The 22,794-nt window shown below is 34.6% G+C and overlaps 1 protein-coding gene across 1 annotated transcript in view; it reads left to right on the top strand.

The window, feature by feature from the left end:
* Positions 1 to 22,794, top strand: part of LOC124368218 — an 84,030-nt gene that overhangs the window by 49,725 nt on the left and 11,511 nt on the right. The window contains 5 exon segments of the mRNA XM_046825493.1: positions 7,003 to 7,074; positions 15,983 to 16,165; positions 18,057 to 18,107; positions 19,635 to 19,827; positions 21,645 to 21,721. Of these exon segments, the coding sequence (XP_046681449.1) occupies positions 7,003 to 7,074; positions 15,983 to 16,165; positions 18,057 to 18,107; positions 19,635 to 19,827; positions 21,645 to 21,721 (576 nt within the window).

Raw genomic sequence — 22,794 nt, 5'->3', positions numbered from 1 at the left:
TCCACATCGGACCTTCACACTGGATGAACAATGGTGCAGCGGCTGCAAACCGGAATTTAGGTTCCTGGTAAGTATCCACATCGGACCTTCACACTGGATGAGCAATGGTGCAGCGGCTGAAACCGGAATTTAGGTTCCTGGTAAGTATCCACATCGGACCTTCACACTGGATGAGCAATGGTGCAGCGGCTGCAAACCGGAATTTAGGTATCTGGTAAGTATCCACATCGGACCTTCACACTGGATGAACAATGGTGCAGCGGCTGCAAACCGGAATTTAGGTTCCTGGTAAGTATCCACATCGGACCTTCACACTGGATGAACAATGGTGCAGCGGCTGAAACCGGAATTTAGGTTCCTGGTAAGTATCCACATCGGACCTTCACACTGGATGAACAATGGTGCAGCGGCTGAAACCGGAATTTAGGTTCCTGGTAAGTATCCACATCGGACCTTCACACTGGATGAGCAATGGTGCAGCGGCTGCAAACCGGAATTTAGGTATCTGGTAAGTATCCACATCGGACCTTCACACTGGATGAACAATGGTGCAGCGGCTGCAAACCGGAATTTAGGTATCTGCTAAGTGTCCACAATGAAATTCCAGACTAGATGATCAATTGTAATTTTGGCACGTGGTGGTGAGTATCCTTGGTTTAACTTGAGTAGTTCATGTTGTCAAGCAGGAATTTAGCATTAAGTTTGGTCTTGTGTTGAAATGTGGCAAGTGCAGATATTTGTTGTTGGCTGTTTTAGTATATTCCCTGGGGCTTTCGATTCTTTTTTGCATTTCCGTTTTTTCTCTTTATATTAATTTTCAGTTTGCAGAAGTAGCAAATTTAAGAAACTGCCGGTACTACGGCTTTTGGAATTTATATTTCTTCTCATTCTCTGTTATTCACATCAGAACATGGGGCACATTAGGAATTTTATAAGTTTGTAACATAAATTTATCCAGACATGTTTCTTATACAACTTTTTAAATTTTAATGATTTTTACTAAGCTATTTCTATGGTTACAAAATTGTCCAATTGTTGATTTTGAAATGACATATCAGAATGAATACCGTTTATTTGTTTAAAGTTCTACCTTTAGTATGGCCCGTAGTATAAGGGGAACAACTCCAGTTATACTAAATATGGAGTAATAAAAATAATACGAAATTTAGTTACTTTAATTAAATTGTTATAGTTACTCTTAGTGTGAGCGTTACTTTATAGCAAAATTTCCACGTGAGTATAAAATGCACTTTTTAAAACTATAGACCTATTTATACTATGCACATTAGGTAAAAATTGTTCTGAAATTCGTGTAATTGCCAAATTATTAAAGAATATTAAAATAGGTTATTAATTAAACAGCATTAGATAAATATTACATTAAATAATTATTTACCCAATGAAATAAAATATTATTTTGCAGAAAGCATTCGATATTAAAATACAGCTACTTGTTATACAGAGAATGTTAGTTTACTTTTTCAATATTATCATAATTAATGCGACTCAATAATATGTTTTATAAATACAGAAGGCTAAGTTAAATCATATACTAAATTTGTATGTACACCTTTACGTAAGAGTTTTTAACAGTTTGATCGCAAGTGGGAGGTGAGTGTGCGGCAGACGCCGTAAATAGAGTCAGTAAGAGTACTCAAGGTTACTCAGTACTGAGCCGCAGTGAAGATGTTAAACATTAAAGGTTGTATTTAAATTATTAATTTAAAAGTACTTGAACCTTTATTTCTCAAATTGGATTAACAATACTTTATAGGGAACAATTCCTCATGGTTTCGAAAGACGGTCACAAAACTAATTTTACACTAAAAGTTTTCCTTTAAAGATGACAGATTGTATTAAATTTAAATTACACAAATTACTATCATCTTTGTTCTCAACACAAGTGCTGCGACATGTTTTATTCTTCAATTCTTTCTTTGACTACTGAAGCTATCCGTACATTATTAGGCGCGATTGCCCGTCGACCAGCAGTCTGGTTGCTGATGACCAAATTGTATGCATGGGGCCGTTTCGGTCAGATTGTCACCAATCTCGAGGACACTCAGTGATCTTGAGATCGCTCTTTTTCCCAAGGCGATCCTCCTAATTACTCAAATATCACCCAATGTATGGGGACGTTTCGGTCAGATTGCCACCCATCTCGAGGTCATTCGGCAATCTGGGGATAGCTCTTTTTCCAAGGCGATCCTCCTAATTACTCAAATATCACCCAATGTATGGGGCCGTTTCGGTCAGATTGCCACCGATCTCGAGGTCACTCGGCGATCTTGGGATAGCTCTTTTTCCAAGGCGATCCTCCTAATTACTCAAATATCAACCAATGTATGGGACCGTTTCGGTCAGATTGCCACCGATCTCGAGGTCATTCGGCGATCTCGGGATAGCTCTTTTTCCAAGGCGATCCTCCTAATTACTCAAATATCAACCAATGTATGGGACCGTTTCGGTCAGATTGCCACCGATCTCGAGGTCATTCGGCGATCTCGGGATAGCTCTTTTTCCAAGGCGATCTTCTTAATTACTCAAATATCACCCAATGTATGGGGCCATTTCGGTTAGATTGCCACCAATCTCGAGGTCATTCGGCGATCTTGGGATAGCTCTTTTTCCAAGGCGATCCTCCTAATTACTCAAATATCACCCAATGTATGGGGCCGTTTCGGTCAGATTGCCACCGATCTCGAGGTCACTCGGCGATCTTGAGATCGCTTTTTTTCTGAGGCGATCCTCCTAATTACCCGAATATCACCCGTTTTGATCAGATTGCCAGCAATTTCGAGAAAACTCGACGATCTTGAGATCGCTCTATATTCCCAGGCGATCCACCAAATTTCCCGAATATCACCCAATGTATGGGCCCGTTTCGATCAGATTGCCAGCAATGTCAAGATAACTCGGCGATTTTGAGATCGCTCTATATTCCCAGGCGATCCATCAAATTTCCCGAATATTACCCAATGCATGGGCCCGTTTTGATCAGATTGCCAGCAATGTCGAGATAACTCGGCGATCTTGAGATCGCTCTATATTCCCAGCCGATCTTCCAAATTTCCCGAATATCACGCAATGTATGGGGCGGTTTTGATCAGATTGTGAGCAATATCGAGATGACTTGGCAATCTTGAGATCGCTTTATATTCCCAGGCGATCCTCACAATTGCTAACTATGTAAAGATCGCTTGGTGACTGATTTCCGAGTGTATAGCGTCAACCGACCTTCATGAGCGATATCTGAGCTCCGTGCATGTGCACTACGGTCTCAAAGTAGGTACATTGAGCGAGTGAATAGATCTTAATTGAGGGACTACACTAAACTAAGAAAGCGACAAAGATTACTTTCAGAGATTCTAAGATAGTTCTTGAAATCGTCTAGGGTTTTCTTGTCTTAATGTTCCTAAAAAATGCAACGTCACTAAACTTATTCCTGTTCTCAAGCAATTCTTTCACCAAAACCGTGAATCGTTTTTCACCACCAAGTGCAAGACTAAAATGCAATTAATCTATCTTAAGTAAACGCCATATAATAATTATTATGTGATTATAGCCTACCCCCAGTTAGGAAATCTTTTTTATTTCTGTTCTTAGATCATAAGATTTTTGTACTTTTGATAAGTTGTATGAACTATAACGGTAGGGTATATTCACTAACCACGTCAATACAATTTGGTATATCTATTAAAATTCTCCAGATGCGTAGATTGCGTATGAGATCTACTTCATAATTTAATTTGAATTTTCTAAGATACTCCAGTTATAAACATGGATATCTTGGAAAAATGCAAATAAAAAGGTATAGGCCCTTTTATCATGGTATGAAATATAATATACGAGTAAAATATATGTCACAATAGAAAAACATTATTTCATTAGAACTATATTATTTCTAAGTGGAAAACTTATCAAACGTATAGATCAGGATAGTAAGGCACCTTCTGGGCCCTATCCGTTATTTCCCATTCATGCCGCCACCTTCAATGAGGCCCTTCATAAATCTTTACTAGAATGCTGATAGTAAAGCATTGTGTATCTTGCCAAAGCAAATCAACGTGAAGTTTCCGCGGAAAATGAAGTAACTATTCGAACAATCACATAATATAAGGGTAATTCAAGTTATTGAGGAAAGCAGGAAAGATTATTACTCCAATGTTAAATTTACTAACCTAAGTTAAAGATTACCTTGAAGTATCCTTAAGAGACGAATCTAGTGAAATGATATTTATCTTCGCTCTGTAAGAACAACGTTAATCCTCAAATCCTTTTTCGCACTAGTTTTTCATTCTAGCGTTAGAAAATATGTCTCATTTTTAAAACCTTTTAAATTTTTCAATGTCTTTTAATTTCTTGTAAAGTTTATACTTCATTAGCGCTAAACTGATGAAGTACGAACACGTTTGAATTTATACTTTCGAGCCCCAAGGTTCAAATTGAGAACGTCACTGAGTCAAGGTCCGGCGGGTGTGTCTGTCCGGCGGGTGAGACTGTCCGGTGACTGTCTGGCGGGTGTTACTGTCCGGCGGGTGTGACTGTCCGGTGACTGTCTGGCGGGTGTTACTGTCCGGCGGGTGTGACTGTCCGTTGACTGTATGGCGGGTGTTACTGTCTGGCGGGTGTGACTGTCCGGTGACTGTCTGCGGGTGTTACTGTCCGGCGGGTGTGACTGTCCGTTGACTGTATGGCGGGTGTTACTGTCTGGCGGGTGTGACTGTCCGGTGACTGTCTGGCAGGTGTTACTGTCCGGCGGGTGTTAATGTCCGGCGGGTGTTACTGTCCGGCGGGTGTGACTGTCCGGCGGGTGTGACTGTCCGTTGACTGTATGGCGGGTGTTACTGTCTGGCGGGTGTGACTGTCCGGTGACTGTCTGGCAGGTGTTACTGTCCGGCGGGTGTTAATGTCCGGCGGGTGTTACTGTCCGGCGGGTGTTACTGTCCGGCGGGTGTGACTGTCCGTTGACTGTATGGCGGGTGTTACTGTCTGGCGGGTGTGACTGTTCGGTGACTGTCTGGCAGGTGTTACTGTCCGGCGGGTGTTACTGTCCGGCGGGTGTGACTGTCCGTTGACTGTATGGCGGGTGTTACTGTCTGGCGGGTGTGACTGTCCGGTGACTGTCTGGCAGGTGTTACTGTCCGGCGGGTGTTAATGTCCGGCGGGTGTTACTGTCCGGCGGGTGTTACTGTCCGGCGCGTGTGACTATCCGGCGGGTGTGACTGTCTGGCGGGTGTGTCTGTTCGGGAGGTGTGACTGTCCGGCAGGTAGACAGTTTGGCAACGCAGCATATCTCTGGTTGGCTGAGGCTAATTGGTGGATCGTAGGAGAGCCACGCCTTCAACTGTCTTCTCTACTGCAATCTAGTATAACCATCGTTTGTCTAACAGAAGAATGATTTTAAAACAAAGTGTAACAGCCGTATTTTTATTTTGTTGAGAGTTTCCGAAAAAGAATAAGATAGGTATTAAGTATTTCGAAAGAGTTCGGACACACCAGACGTTCCCTTTTATTACATACATCACTACAATCGACGAGTTCTATGGAACCCAAAAATTAAAAGATTTCGGGAGTAAACAGTTTTATAACATGAAATTGTATTATAATTGTATGTATTTGGTGCTTCTTGCTTGTTTCATTTTATGCAGATCTGTATAAATTTTGATTAAATACTAGAAAAATTTCCCTACTATAAAACAGTCAAAACCACAAAATCGACAAATCACAGCAAATAGAATATAAAAAATAACAAACAAGCAGTAGCAAAATAAATGACTAATTGTTAGGAGTAAATATTGTCAACAGAATACTGTGAGTGTTTAAACATTTTATGGACATAGTTGTTTTTAACTAATCTATGGTTTCTGAACATCACGGATTTTTAGATTTTCCATTCGAAATATCATGACTAATTTTTTTAACAACTTCACATTTGTATCCAAGGAATTTTCAACTCTTCCTATTTCTTTTTATATAAATTAATAAATTCACTTAAAATCATATTTATAAAATATTTTGACTCTTTACATGCTGTGAGTATAAAATGAGTAGAAAGTCTAAAAAAACCAAAATTATTTATATATAAATTTTTGGAATTATGGTATCCTAAACATATGCTAAAAAATTAGCGAAGATAGGAACACCTGCTCCTAGCGATTGTAAGACCGTTTTTATACAACTTTTTACATGAATACTTTGTCCTCGTCTCGTGCTACCCAATGTCATAATTGCGGTTCTATTTTTAACTTCATCACACCGGGGCCATTGTCCCCGTCTATTGTCAAGCACAATGAATAAAGCCCTCGCATCCTCTGCCGAGTCAGTAATAACTTTTGGCGGTTCAAGAATAGGCCCACAGACTAAAAATAGCAACACTCTTGGGTGCCGTGTGTTAAATGGTTAAAGAAATCTATCTGAGCAGTTGGGGAACCCCCTCATTTTCTTTGTCCTAAAGGACCTTTGTGTTTGATTCCAGAGTGACAGGACTCTGGATGGGGGATGGTAAGGTAGGTCACCTTCTATCGAAGTTCGACGAGGAGGGATATCGGGCTACATTTAAATATGTGATATATAAGAAGAGAGAGAGGAAGAGAGAGAGAGAGAGAGAGAGAGAGAGAGAGAGAGAGAGAGAGAGAGAGAGAGAGAGAGAGAGAGACCAGGCCAGCAACAGCCACAGACTCCAACAGGCATTCTTCGCAATTTGACCTATCAATTCACCCTTTGATCCCAAGATCTCTCCATTTTCGGTTGGTGATGTGCCACTCCTGAACATCCATAGAGTTCCCCAGACTTAAGAAACCCAACGGTTTTTGCTCTACCCAGTAGAGCTTCAACTGGAAGTTATAAACCAGACAGAAGTGAACCCTCCTGGAATATGAAAAATTCATTACAACTCAAACCAATATTATTTACCCTTACCGTTACGTGAACTCATAGATACGAGTGGTTGATTCTTTAATGTGATTTGTGTGCTAAAGTTACTCATGTTTTGAAAATCAGTTTCAGAACCTACGGAATCCAACCTGAGGAGGCTGTCTGATGACCTGATAGACGACCGACGTCCCCCAACAGGTAAGCGGAGTCTTTCACTGTTGTCATCACAGATTCTAGATCATCACGTACGACTATAAGGTGTTATACTTCCAAGTATAACATATAGTATCCATAATGCTCTGCTCCTAATCCAATGGTTCCCTAGTCGATTACTTCAATTCTGGATGTTCGATTGTTTTGATTTTCAAAATTTGATTATTACCATTATCATCTAAAAAATCTAAAAAACCCCATTTAACATCATAATAATTTTAATTGTTGCTTTAAGGGGATCCGTTACTCAAAATGGTAAAATATAAAATATTAGAAACTTTTTTTAAATATTTTTCTTCTAAAGCTACGACTTGAATTTGATACATAAGGAATATTCAAAAAAGTCATTATTGCACACATTTAGACCATATTTTACATCATGTCAGTGTGTATATTTTATAAATTTTGTATATTGATCTGTTTTTACACTTAATATAATAGCCTGCACAAAAGTGTGCAAAGTCCTTAAACCAGTGCAAACTGGAACTTACTCAGACCAAAAAATGAAGAAATTTACTGAGTACAGAGAAAGTTGAGGAAGGCACAGATACTAGAAGAAGACAAAAAGAAATAAAAAAAAGGGACCAACGCATGGAGCTGGGGAATTTTGATAATTATACAAGAAGAAAAATAACAGTGTATATTTTTAGTTACCTACATAAGTGTTTTGCTACTTTACAAGTGCCACAAAATACACTAACTTTTTTTTAAACACATGCATATTACAAATAATTAAACACATATATAGTAGTAGTCCATTAAAAGTTTTTTACTTGTATATTTTTTAAGTTTTTTAATGTATTTCACATAGAACTGTACTTTTTCGTCTAAGTGCCGTTTCCGAAAAAATAAGAATTTTTGTTTCTTGATACTAAATTCGATAATCCCATGAACCACTTGTACAGGAATTAAATTTTTACCACTTACTCTTCACTTTGTAAGCTAAATAATTATGTAAATATATGTGTTTAACTCTCATACTTTATTAATAAAAGAATTACAAATCTAACATTTACGAATAATTTAATCTTCTACTAAAGTACAGTTTTAAGTATGTCAATCTTAATCTACTTAATTCGCATTTTATTGTATAACCTTTAAATAAAAATAAAAATGTTCATAAAATATTTTTTAGTTATATCGCTTTAAAAGTACCCTTACAAAAGCATGAGCGATCGTATATTTTAAATTTTCCCCTGATAAAATCAAAATAATATGTTTTGTATTTTTGGCACATTCACACTAGAAAATACATTTCAAATAAATCTTACATTAAGAACAAATTTCACATCTCTGAGTAGCAAAGTCTCATAGTCTTAGTTTTTATTCAATTTTCGGCTACACCAATTAATTAATTACTTTCACGTTTTGTTCAACCAACCTTTGCTCACAAGATGAAATATTGTGGTAGATTTCCTCTAATTTCAGATGGGAGTACTGGAATTTTGAATATTTTGGATACTAACCATCTGATCCATGAAACTAAAAATATGTGGCCAATTCATTGTTGTTTAAAACGTGATAACAACAAGCGTATCGTGTACTTAATTAGTATGTACAACGTTTAGTGTCAAATATTGTAAATTTACTATTCTACATGTGGTAAGTAAAAACGTGTAATTTCTACGAAATTTTACATTTAAAGTTTAAAATTACCGCAATTTTAAAGATACAGTTAAAATTCTTTTATATACAATATATATATATGGATCGATATGACAGGTAGAAAACTAGTTTCTAGACAAATATTCCATTATCTGTAATTCTTTATGAAACGTTCTGTATACTAATGTAAAATTATATCATATAGGTTTTATATACCTTGAAGGCACTTTACCTAATCTAATTTAACTATCAGGATATCTTGAGAGACAAAAGGTACATATTTAACGTGTAACTAAACGATATTTGATATTTAAAATATCAAAAATTATTCTTAAGTAGTGTAGTAATTAATGTTTAGTTACAAAGTGTTTGTCTTAAATTAACCCATGAGAGGTAATTCTGTATATACTGTATGACCATATCTTACCAATGTTAAAATGAATAGTCATTGATGTGTGTAATTAGATGATTTTTAACGTATCTCTATTCAGGCTATTACTAATTAAATTAAATTTATTTATTTTATACACAAACTACTTTATTGTATATGGTGTTAAAGAAGAAATTTGAAAAATTTGATTACGGTACGATTTGTATTGTAATTGTGTACCAATAGAACTTAATAATTATACGAAACATATATTACAGCACTAATAATAAATCTTTATAAACGCCTAACACATTCACTGCAGGAAATGAGACAACATACCACCGCAAAATGTGAAAACCTTTAATCATGTTACTCATTAAAAAATTACGTCCAGTTCAAAATGAGTAGTCTGGGTGTTTTTTATCTTGAGCAGTATGTGTTTGATTAGTTTGTGAAAATTTTTGTGGAAAATATTTTGTAACTTTCTAAAAATGGATAAACATTTTTACTGAAACACACGTTTCAATTCCGATTAAAAAGCAATTGAACGTCCCAAACTAATCGGTCAAATTAATTTTATTTGTGACATTAATTAAAACCGTTACATGAATTCAGAGCAATATAAAAAAATCTATATGTGTACGTTTTGGTGGAGGGGAGACATTTGTGATATATTCTCTTTTTTTTAAACATTTATTCTTGGGTTCCTTTTTGATAAACTAGTATGGCATATACGAGTATTAAATGCTTAAATATAATTTACTTAAAGTATAAATAGCAGCCACTTTTTCAGTGTCTGAAATTATTTTTTTTACATAATTATCTTTATTTCTCAAGACATTTAAAACTATTTTTAACGTAACATAAGTATGTTTACATTTACGATACACGGACCAAGGTAAAGATATAAATGGTATAACAAATCATTTTTATTTTTGACTTTAAATTGATAAAAAGCGTTCCGTGTGTACCATAATTCACTAATTAATAAACGCCCCGGAAAATTTGGAAATATTCTATTATTTTAGAATAAGTTTGATAATTCAATATACGGTTTCAACACTCTTCAAAGTATGCGAATTATATAAACTGATTTGACCTTATCATTTCGTTTATAAATGCAAATCTCCAACTATTATCTGCAGATTATTTATCTATGTACGAACGGAAACGGATATTCTGGTCATTACAATAACTACCAGGTTATAGCTTGTTTATCGATGAATATTTTGTCCTCTCAAGTTAATGTCTCAAAATGCTAGGTTACAATAATACTAGCAGTTACCCGTAATTTCCTGCTGAACAAGTCGGACATCACAGGCATATCCTTTTGAAATGGCATTCCAAACACTTCTGTGATAAGTGATGGCCGTAACAAGATATTCCTATCTCCTGATCCATTTTCTAATAATTTGAGAGTGAAACGCTGAATTAAGAGAATGACATATTTTTATGAGTACCAATGTAATAAAACGAATTTCTCTGCAATATTGCACGATTGTTGATAGATAGATCCAATAATTTGGGTAACACTTTAAATATTTCAGGCCAGTTTGGAGGAATAATAAAGTCAAAGTCCGTAGTATTTTAGAAGGAAACATCTATTATATGGTATGAATGACTCTTGAGTTTAAAGGAAAATAAGTATGTATCACGATATTATTCTGTGTTTATGGTTGAGGATCAGAGGACAAGCAAAATTGTTACTGGCTCTTATTTTAGGTTTTGCGCGTGTAGGAACATTACTGCTTGCAGTGAATTGTATTTCCGTTGCCAGAGAAACAGTTATGATGTACTAATAATATTTATGATTACATTAGTTCCGTAAAATAAAATGAATGACTTCTTTGCGGCCCACCCAGTCGCTGTCTTTCCTTGTACCCTCGGTATTAGTTCTTCAAGGGTATGAATATCTGTAAATCTTATAAAGTACGCTTTCCAATCTCTGTTCGCTATATCTGCCTATTTTCTTGATACAGTGTAGGAACCAAACATTGTTAGATGCCTAATCAGTATTGCATATTTGTTCAATGCAATGCACCAAATGCCTGGAGTTCTGCTATAACAAATATTAAGCGTTTCGAGTTGAAGAAACATGTTTTGTTTTCTTTTATACCTATAATTATATATATATATATATATATATATATATATATATATATATATATATATATATATAATATTACACGATGTAGAGACTACTGATTGATAACATGTAGCACTTTAAGATAAACGCAATAAATTGTTAATCTGTTCCAAAAAGATTCCAAACATTTTCAAATATCTATTCAGGTTATGGATGTTTTGAAGATTTATAGTGTGATATTGTTCTCATTTTCTACTTAACTTACTAAAACTCATTGTTCCATTCATGCTGCTTTCAAAATGCTTAGAATTCGATGACGATAAAATCGGACCTTCATCCAAATAAATTCTAGTAAAATAAATACAGAAATTTTCCGTCGCTACGGGATTCAATAACGGAAACGAGACTTTATAAAAATGATATTCCTCTTCTTCAGGTAAACATCCTACGATAGTGCTTTTAAGCAGGCAAAAAATTTATCAAATCAATAACATATGAATAATCAATAACAGTTATGAACACAACCAGTTAAAGTTGAAAAAAAGGTCTAAGGTTTTTACTTTACTGCATGCTCAAACTTACTTGTTGATATATTTACACTTGAAGAAGTGAGCAGATACCATTTATTTAAATGTTGTTTTTCTGTTGCTAAAAAACAACACTATTCTAAATCATGAGCGTAATTTTGTTGCCTTTTCAAATTATGCACAGCCAAACACATCCAAGTGCTTTATAAAATATAATAAAAGTACAGCTAATTTAGAGTTAACATTTATATTTATTTACATAATATATTGCAGGGGGGAAAGAGCGCTTAATTTAACTACTATTATAAGTACCAACTACAGAGGTAAATCAATAAAAAAACTGACAGTCATGCAGTTTATTCAAGATCAGTAACGCCTTCCACCTTGCACGCTGCAATTGATATGCAGGTCTGTGTATATGTGGTGTCACAACAATGAAGATATAGCAGAATAGCCGAAAATATACCCATTATTATACTGTACAGCACAGAATTAGTGGAATAGTTAATATAATAAAAGAAATGTATTCCCCATAAAGTTTCTGAAACCATATAAATATATATTGACCATGTGATGCAAGCTATAACAATATATCGATCCCATACAAATAGCAATTAAATAGAAAGTGTACCAACATTACATAGTGTGTTAGAACACAGATTACACCACTGCACTGTAACTATAAACCAAATCATTACATTAAAGACTCTATAAATGTTACATTGTTTACCAGTTTTTAATTCATTTTCTCGTTTTTCAACTTGTGGTGACTTACAGTTTTAGATCGATTTTTTAATTGCCTTCTAAGTTTATATGAAATATAATATTTTAAAACTTTAAACTGTGTAAATGTAAACTTTAAACTGGCTCTTTCTTAAAGATTTATTTTTATCACAATACTAATTTTTTCTCCTTTAATAAAACTTGCAAATAATTTATTTTAGGACGTTTTAAGCATGATTTGTCTCAGTGGCGTAGCAAAGGGGAGGGGCGGGGGCGGGCCGCACCGGATGTAACCTTTTTTGGGGTGAAACCCACCCGGTCTCTCAACTTTAAGAACAATGTACAAACAAACAAAAAAATAAATCGCTAGCACAAAAATTTCTTTTTTTGGGGATTCCTCCACTAGCAATAGCTCAGCTCTATGTACAATTCAGGGATTCCCGCAAAAGAGCCTGATGCTGTTGTGGGGGATTCTCCGTCCCATACTCGCCATCTTTGACGTTACAGTTGCAACATTTCTCATTCGTTTCGTGAGGTGTGTTGTGTTTGGTTGGCATGGATAGTTAAACGTGTATTATTCTATAGTGATAGATAATAAAAAGAAAAATATATATTATATCCTTGACATTTATCATATAAAATTTATTAATTTCTACTTTCGATGGGATGACACCACCAATTTCCGCACCGGATGCCACCCAAGGTAGCTACACCATGATTTGTCTCCTTAATCTTAAACTCATTGGATAAGTTAATGTATTTGGTATGAATCTTAAGAACTCTTGGAGGGGCTTTTCATGTACTATTTGGTACAACTTTGGAGATAGACCATCATCCCCTTGTTAAAATTCCTTCCTTCATTTTTCCTTCTATCTTAACTCTACATCTTCAGTTGGTTAGAGTAAAGACAGCCATCTTAATTTAGTTTAGGTTTGAAATCGTTTTTATTTTATACCCAATGGCTGTTAAAATTATTCATAAGATATATCACGTACTACCCTCAATACACTAGACATCTTTGTCCTTCACAAAATCACAACGCGTCTTTAAAATCTATGTTCATATTTATTTCACCACCACTATTTTATTCTAATTACTAGCAGTTACCCACGGTTATGATAGCGATTTTCAAAATTGAAGTGCATAGTCTTCTTATTCAGATACTTATGATGTAATTAATAGATGGAGTGCTTTGAAATATTTCAATTTTAACATATATAGACATATATATTTGGAACTTATTATTTCAGTGTCTATAGTTAAGAAATTAAAAGGTTTAAAAAATATTTACTGATTCTTATTTTATGTTTTGCACGTATAGGTGAATGCATTTAGAATCAATTATATTTTGGCGTGATAGGTGAGTTTCATTGCCTTGATCCCCTGATCAAGAAAACATATACATACAAAGGTCTCGAAAACCTACTTTCACCAAAAAGCATCAACTTCTGGACGGTTAAATTTACTTCCATTCATAGTTATTTCCAGGGTCATACTTCAGTTTGCCTTGTTGCCCCAATCAATCATAGAAACCAGCTTCAATCAAAACATTTTCACTTTAGATCATTGAAAATTACTTCAGCCTTATAAATTTCCAGTACTATACTTGAATTTATCTTGTTGTCCAGATAAAGAAAATGTAGGATCAACAACCGGTCTGAAAGTGTCTATTCCGAGGCTTTAAGTTCACTTTAAGTCCAGTTCAAGTTTACTTCTAATATCTTTATGGTTACCTCATTTTAATTTGCCTTGTTGCCCTGATAAATATGTACATATGATGCTTTTCAACATCTATTTCAGTTAAAAGTGTCTACTTCTGGCCCTTTAAATTTATTTCTGGTCTAAAATACCACCTGTGTCATAAGTAGAGTTTTCCTTGTTGCCCTGATAAAAAATATATAGAATGAAATGCTATTATAGTCTTAAATTGTCTATTTCACTGTTTACATCCACTTCTGTCCTAATGTACTTATGACAGTTAAGTTCAACATGTTTCCCTGATAAAAACATAGATATATGTTGGTTTTCCTTCCTCAGTGTGGAGACATATAGTATACTACCGGTCCTTATAATCTACTTCTGGCTTAAGATATTTCAAGTTTCACAGTTGGGTTTGCCAATTGAAGAAAATATACACTCACATTTATGGACAATACTTTACTGCGATCAAAAGAGACTGTTAGCAGCCATTTGAATTCACTTTGGGTCTAACTTATTTATGGTTCCATAATCGAGTCTGCGTTTTTTTCGGTCCAGGAAAAGTACGATTACATACGAGTATGTACTTCTACTTCCGCTCTACGTTATTTCTGGTGCTATAAGTGATTTTGCTTTATTTACCACAACCAAGAAATATATACATACAAATAAAAAAGACTACTTTGATCAAAAAGCACCAACTTCCGTCACATTTTTTCTGCTTCTGGTATGAAGGCAAGAGTGGAGAAGTTCATTCAACATTCCAAAATAATCCTTTATAACGTTTTGCTTTAAAGAAGGCTTTTTTACTGTTGTCTGGGAAAGAATGGATTGTTGAGCCATATTATTGCTCATATCTGTTTTTCCATAATCCACTTTTAAAATGCCATATCACAAAGTCAAGGAAGCCCACCAATTTGGAGTACCTCACATGAAAACTCTCATAGCTTCAATAAGTTTGGTTTTACAATATTGTTTAAATGTTACTGGTGCAACCTGGAGTCAAAGTTAGATATTAACTTTTTATTTGCTATCTGCATTGCACTACTTATCAAGTGCTGTATACTTAATATTTCATAAAATATAATTGTAAACAAATGTTTCAGCCAAATTGTAAGACTAACTAAACATTTCAACAGCTGTTTAGTGTCAGTTAAGTCTGGCTTATGAGACACTTAATCTTTTATAATCTTTCTCTTTAATCCTTCTTCGGATCTCAGTTCATAATTTACAAAAATAATTGGCTGAATTAGTCCAGCCGTTCAAAAAAAATTTGTGATTAGCAACACATTTTGCGGTTCATTTTTTATTATATCTTTATATTAATTTTTATTTTTAGTCTAGCAGTTACTCTCGGCTTCGCTTGCAATTTTTCAGTCGTGAGATTTTCAGAGGTTTGCTAACGCTCAGCCAATTACAATACCCTCTCAATAGGTTACTATGGTGTGAAGACAAAATATGATTCATTATCTATTATTGTATTTTATGAAACGAGGACCAAATACTCTAAAAAAAATACAACCTAATTTGCATCCTAGGTGCATTATAAGAATAGTCAAATTCTGCATATAATTTTCTAATAATAAATAAATTGGGACCTACTCATACATGCATTCATAATTTCTCCGTCATTCTCCATCTCTTTCCCCCTGGCATTCTTGTCACATTACACACAAAAAGTAGAGGATTGAATATAGTTTTGAATTTTAACCCAGCGACTCATAAAAAACTAATCAATGGAGTAAAACACCCTTGAGTCCAAAATATTTCTCGATCAAGGTTTGAAATTTATTTAGGTCATTCAGATGTTTGATCTCGTAGGGAGTCAACACGTCCTGCTTACCACTAGCATAGTATCTTATATGAGAACCCCAACTGTTTCAGGATGTATGGTGAATGGATCCTTGTATGCAGAAGGGTCGGCCATGGACTCCTCGACCAAATGCCTGTACTGCTACTGTATCAGGGGCCAACAGCACTGCGTGAAGCCCCAGTGTCTACTGTCAGAGACCAACTGTACACCCACGTACACCACGGACTCTTGCTGCCCGTCGAAGTATACTTGTAGTAAGTTGACTTGTTTATATTGCTACTGCGAGGATGCATTTATAATTTAAAAGCAGTTTTCATAAATCTTTCCAAGGAGAAAATACATTGTGCATCTGGTGGCTCCCAGTGTGTAGGATTAACTTCAATGCACAATAAGCATCAAAATGCTTTTTAGTTGTCCTTGTAAAGTTTTTCTTTCTTAAAATTTAAGATTTTTCTGAATAACCAATAATTTTTTTTTTAATAAAAAACTATTGGATGCGCATTAATTATATGTCTTAAATGAGATAACTACCATAATTTTACGACTAAAGATAAGGTTGTAAAAGTATATGAGGTGTAACATTGTTTTTATTGGGTTAAAATCTAGATGACACCAGTATATATAAAATTTACTACTACATTTACTTTACTAAAATTTTGTGTGTTTGCTTCTTCTGTTGGAGCTTGGATCGCCGATGGCATAGCTTCAGTCCAGTATAACTGTCTACTTCTTCCTGAATTTCGTAATATTTATATTGAATAAATTCAGTGTTGTTCCACTTCACTCATGGCTCAAAATTTGTTTTTGTTGTTGATTCTACATGTATTTTTATGGCTTAGAACGTGGTATGTTGTTGTATATGAATGCTCTCGCCAATAATTATGTTTATTGTGTTTTACAAATTTAGTATGCATAATTCAGTATCAGTTGACCCAAGTATTTAAGTTCCAGCGATCTACAACGAAAAGTGTAAGCTCCAAAGCTAAGTTCCAGCAAAGGTTATCTGACATTCCATGAAACTATAAAGAATCCAATGACTAAACGATCAATTTACACGTGATTGCAAAATTGTTCACTAACTGCTTTGATTGTCAGTTCTAATTGACCTTGAACTTGCATTAAATAAGTGTGACAGTTGCAGCTGTAGTGTAAGCCAATCAACAAGCAGGAAGCTGAGTAATGTGTTTCCACTTACTTCTTTATGTTCATCTTACCTCAGTTGTCAGTTGACGTTAATCATGAAGCTAACGGGATTTTTAATAATTTGGAAGTATTCAACCAATTATAAGTGTGTAAAAGTATGGGAAATACCCTTGGGAAATATGAGTTTACTACACATAGCATAGTTATATTATGGGAAGGGTTTATTCTATGTGAAAGTTGAATTTAGCTTCAGTTTATCTTCGTCCTGAATCTGACAACTGTCACAGACCTGACTACTGGAATTCCAATTGCAAATTCTGTATAATAAAATACATGTGCTCTTTCTTCAGAATAATAACAGCAAAAAGAAAATTTAAAAAATAGTTATCCTTTCAAAGAAATCAAAGATTTAGATCAACATGTAGCTTAAATCATATTTTTATGTTATTTCTTTCCTCTGTTCCTTATTTATGGAATATAAGACTCTCTTAGATGTTTAGCTATTTTTTTTTACTCTCACTACCTACTACCTTTTGTTTTTCTTGTCAGGAAATTGTCTTGCCAGGAAATTTTCGCAATGTGCATTGCAAATCGGCAATGCACATTTCCTTCTCCACTGCCCATTTCCAAAGTCTACTTCAGGAAAATTCAAGTCACAGCAAGAGAAATATTTGGATTATAGATTAATAAGTGTTTAAAGCAGTAATTACTCCATGAAGTATCAAACCATATTGTCAAAGCATCAAGTGTTGCTGTATGAGAAAGTTTAATGATTAGAAATATGTCAAAAGAGTGCATAGCCAGGAAAATGCATAAACGGCAAGCCTCCTCACAGTTGAAGTAATGTTATGCTTGAAATTTGACCACTGAAATTTAAGCATTGTTTACCACAAATAGTGGTAAAAGTTTACTTATTGCTAACTCCTTGCTATATCAACTCAAAATCTTGTTTAACTTCATAATATGCTAGACAAATTATAAAAATTACTTTTTTATTTCTAGGTGGGACCAAAAATGACTCTACCACTACTACCTCAAAACCATCTGCATCAGGTATGTATGTAATAAGTTTCTATTTAGTTACTTATACTGTAATTAAATTTCAAATACAAGCACTCTTACATTTACAGAACACTTTAGAGAGAGCTATACTATTATTGTTTTGTAGGCTCAATAACTTATTTTTAGATCTATTCAAGGATTAGAGTTGTATAACTAGTACAACAGGGACTTAAAAAAAACCAATAATACTCCATGAAATTTATTTGTAATTTGAGTATAAAGTAAATGTTCTATTTCTATATTTCTGTGTATATTCTCAGAATTTCTGTATATATATATATATATATATATATATATATATATATATATATATATGTATATATATATATATATGCCTGGCCAGCACTATAATTTTCATTATTTTAAAACACACTTGGTATATCAAGAATGCTTATTATTTCTTAAATAGTTTCGTCTCAGTGGAGGATCCACGTGGAAGAAGTGAACCTATTTTGTCACCTCTTCTTCAGCTAAAGATTCTCTTTTCAGTACAAGAAAAAGGTGATGCTATCGCATTTTGGTTGGGATATTTTTTCCTTTTAAACCTCTTTACGATACCTCTTTTGAAACAATTGATTGATCATTCCACACAAGGAGTGATATTCATTTGAAGTGGAAATTACAGTGGGACTCTTATGAGGCTCAAAGAAAAACTGTTGAAGATAAGTGTATGATTTTTTTACAGGATTGACACGAACCATTTGTGTTAAGAATGGCTTCTTCATGAAAAAATAACATAAATAAAAAATATAAAAAACAAAAACAATGTAATTCCCTGAAGGGATAACTCATATAGATACTGAACAGTCCATTTTGTTATCTATATCCGTGCTGAACTGGCACTGGTTTTTTTGAACTGGTTTCAAAAGTGCCTAAATTTTCTATTTTTATGTCTGTGATCCCTAGTGAAGGCATCAAAATAATTTCTACTTTTCTGTCACCAGAAAAGTTGCCTCGAAGAGCTATGTGTAAAATGTAACAAAACTATCCCAACAAAATATCCACCAGATTCCACCATTAATACACAACAGACATTTAAGTCAACGAATTATACTACCGGAACGCGCACAGCCATAAGCTGTGTGTTGCAGGTGTATCCATGTCCTCACAGGTGCTCTAAGTGGGCAAAAACTCACCATGTTGTGCGACGATCAAATTATATGTGTAATATAATTCATTAGTCAGGCATCGTTTTCAGCAACATTTTAAAATAATTTTACCCCCTGGTATCACCAAGATGATTTATTTTTCTGGCGAGTTCTTTTAAAATATAACATTTGAATTTCACAATATTAGAACAGATTATGTGTAAGGTTTCTTCAAAACAACTGTTATCATATTTTTTCCATTTAAAAATTTGGTTTTTTAGCATTTCAAATTTACCTGTCTGTTTGATTGCTTTTCTATAAACTGGCCTATTGTTTGGCAATACCATCATATAAACTATATTTAACATCTGAGTTGAAGATTTTGTAGTAGGCTTTCTGAATTCCAGCAACTAATAAAGAAACTTTTCAGCAGGCTGCCAAGTAGATGGCAGACACTACCCAGAGGGAGGGCTGGTCCCCAGCCAGGGAGGGAACTGCCAGAGCTGCTACTGTCTCCAGGGACGGTTGCACTGTGAACCGGTTGTCTGCTCTGTACCGGTTAACCGCCACTGTGTTCCAGTGATCACTGCAGGCCATTGTTGCCCCACCAAGTTACAACTGTAGTGAGTACAGTGTACCTGTTACATTAAAAAAAATGTCCAAGCATACCTTTTAATTATTCTAAGTAAAATTATGTCACCGTCTAATATGAGGGAAATTATGCGTAAAATGAATGTGGGAGACTTGAGTAGTCTTGTTACTGTTTGAGGCAAGAAACAAGATCGATGTAGTCTCGTTAAAATTAACATGCCAGTAGCCAGGGAGGTTAATGGACCTACTGTTTCATTTGGCTTCCTAACCACTATGTGTTAGTCTATTTGACAAAGTCAATTCTCAACTTTCTATTCACTATCAGTTGAAATTTTCCGAGGTTCGAATGCCAACTTGAGATACCAGACTTCTCATTATCTTTTATTGACTTTCATTGAAATTATCTTGACTTCTTAAAATGATCTTGTATTACGAGTCTAAGCTTATTGGAAGTAGCACATTGAAGTATACACAATGGGTTTAGATATTTAATTATAAAAGGTAATCTAGTTTCAGCCAAACAAAACTAACTACTTAAATTTCAAATAGATACCTTTTAACCTACAAGTGTCTAATAGTGCTTGAAAAGAAAGAAGCAGCGTAAAATATTATATTACCAGATACTTGCTTTTTTGCTTTTTATTTTTACAAGCACAACTGTTTCTTTCTTCAAAATAAGTTCAAAGTCACTCAAGCTTCACCTTGGAACCCATTTAGGTTCAAATATCTTAGTTTTTAATGGCATTGTAAGGAAATTAAGAAACTTTAAAGGAAGAAATTGCCTCAAATTCTCTTACATTATTTTCATATTTATATTTACTCATATAGGCATAATAAACCTATTATATGTAGTCCAAAAACATATAATGGAACGCCTTGAGAATGTTGCAGAATGAAATATTTACGTTGTGGTTATGTGTTAAAAATCTAACCTTAATCATAGCTTAAAGTGGCTATGGCTCTCTAGTCCTTAGGTATGGGTTTAATTGCTGGGAGTGTCAGTAATGATTCACAAATGAACCCCCGGCTAAAAATGTTTAGATCGGGTTCAAATTGGTTGGCCTGTAAGTAATATAGAAAAGTTTGTATAATTTTTACATTAAGTTCTCCATATAGTGAAATTAAAGAAACTTATTGTCGTATACAGAAAAGGAACAAATTTAGTATCATAAATGGAGTGTTCTTAAACAATAAGTTTAGTTTAAACTTATATACTTTTTTTAGTTACTGAAATTAATTGTGTTCCATACTATATTAAAATGGTCGTCATTATTATATTAAAATCATTTTCAAACAATCATATTCAATTATTCAAATGCTTAAAATAGCTGAAATTGTTCAAAGTGATTTAAATTTCTTTTATTCATACTTTAGTTCTTGTCCATCCAAACCTTCAAAATGGCTTCTAACATGACTATACTCACATTTAAATACTTATAAAAGACTCTTGGAATGTTCCCATAAGGAGTAAAAAGTCAAAGATGCGTTAAAAATTAGATTTATTTCCTATATTTATATGCAGAGTTTCGTTATGGTGGCAACCTGTTGAAAAATTATCAATGTGTCCCAGACCTTTGAATAGCCCTTTGAATGAGGATCATTTACTTTGGCGGAGTCTCATACTGGGCACATGCTACAGTAAGGGACATATATCATGGTATGGATAACAATGGTTACAACAACTTTAGAATGAAATATTTTTCTAATCAATTAATTTATTATATGGCTACACATAAGTTGTTTAGCACAGGCATAGATTAGTTCTTTTCACAAAAAAACATTCACTGTTTTTGGACTGTTCTGCTCCACAATCACATCTTTTTGATTGTGTTCTGACCCACTTGTTTAGTGAACTGGCGCATATGCTGTGGTTAGTGCAGATTCTGTTGAGTGATGTCCAAAACTTAAGGGGCTGTGCAAAGGTGGGTAGTTTCATCCTAATGCAGGGAAGATTCCTGCATTGAGGGAGCATTTAACTGTCCATATACGCTCCCAGGAGGCCATGGGCTCGAACTTAGATGTGAGCAGTTCTTTAGCAGATCTTATGATTGGTCTTCTGGATCGTAGACTGTTTATGCATGATGTATCCGCATCCTGGTGCAGCGAGGGTTGCCTTGTATGTGTTTATATTCACGGAGAAGAGCTTTTTTGCGATTGGTAGCCAGTCGGTGGGGGTCGATCTTAACTTCCGCTTATTATCCCCTTGGTCTCATTCAGTTGTACATCCACTTACTGGTTATGGACACTGTTGAGCCAGATCGGTGCGTCGTACTCTGCAGTCGAGTAAAATAGTCCAAGTGCTGATGTTTATAATGTCTCAGCGATAGAGCCCCAAGTGGTGCCACCTAGTTTTAGGGGGATGTTCCGAGTTTCACGGCTGTATTCTCCAGGTGTCTCTTATATAATCAGAGTCTTACCAGGTGACTTCAAGGAATTTTTTGACAGTTTTCATTATTTAAACAATTACACACAGAAAGTGTAATTATTTTTGTTTAAAAGTTATTAATATTTTGCTCTTAACCGTTACAGTGAAATATAAAGTTGTAATATTATTGAAGTACAGTATATAACATCTAATACAGAGTATAATATGATAACTAACCCGCTTTGACAAAATACCAATTTGCAAGTGATTTAGTGTAGTTCTACACTTTCTATCTTAGTAGGAGAGGGTGAAGGATTAAGCACCAGAGGGGAATCTTGAGAAAATACACATTTCATAAGGGTCTACATCGTGAGAAAAATCCAGCTATCCCACATTTTTGTTGGCATTGGATAATTTTTTGCCCTTAACTGTTACAATTTGAGAAAAATGTGTAATATTATTAAATTTATGGTATTTAATACAAATTATAATACAAAATCACTAACCTACTTTGACAAAACTCCGATTTATGAATTATTTAATGCAGTTCCACACTTTCTATCTTAGTAGTAGAAGGTGGAGGATTAAGCACAAGCGGGAAAAGTGGGGACTGTTGAAAAAATGTAAATGACAT

Source organism: Homalodisca vitripennis, chromosome 8, assembly GCF_021130785.1.
Source record: "Homalodisca vitripennis isolate AUS2020 chromosome 8, UT_GWSS_2.1, whole genome shotgun sequence".
Classification (NCBI taxonomy): domain Eukaryota; kingdom Metazoa; phylum Arthropoda; class Insecta; order Hemiptera; family Cicadellidae; genus Homalodisca; species Homalodisca vitripennis.
Note: the sequence above shows the minus strand (reverse complement) of the source record. Positions and strands in the feature narration are given on the sequence as shown.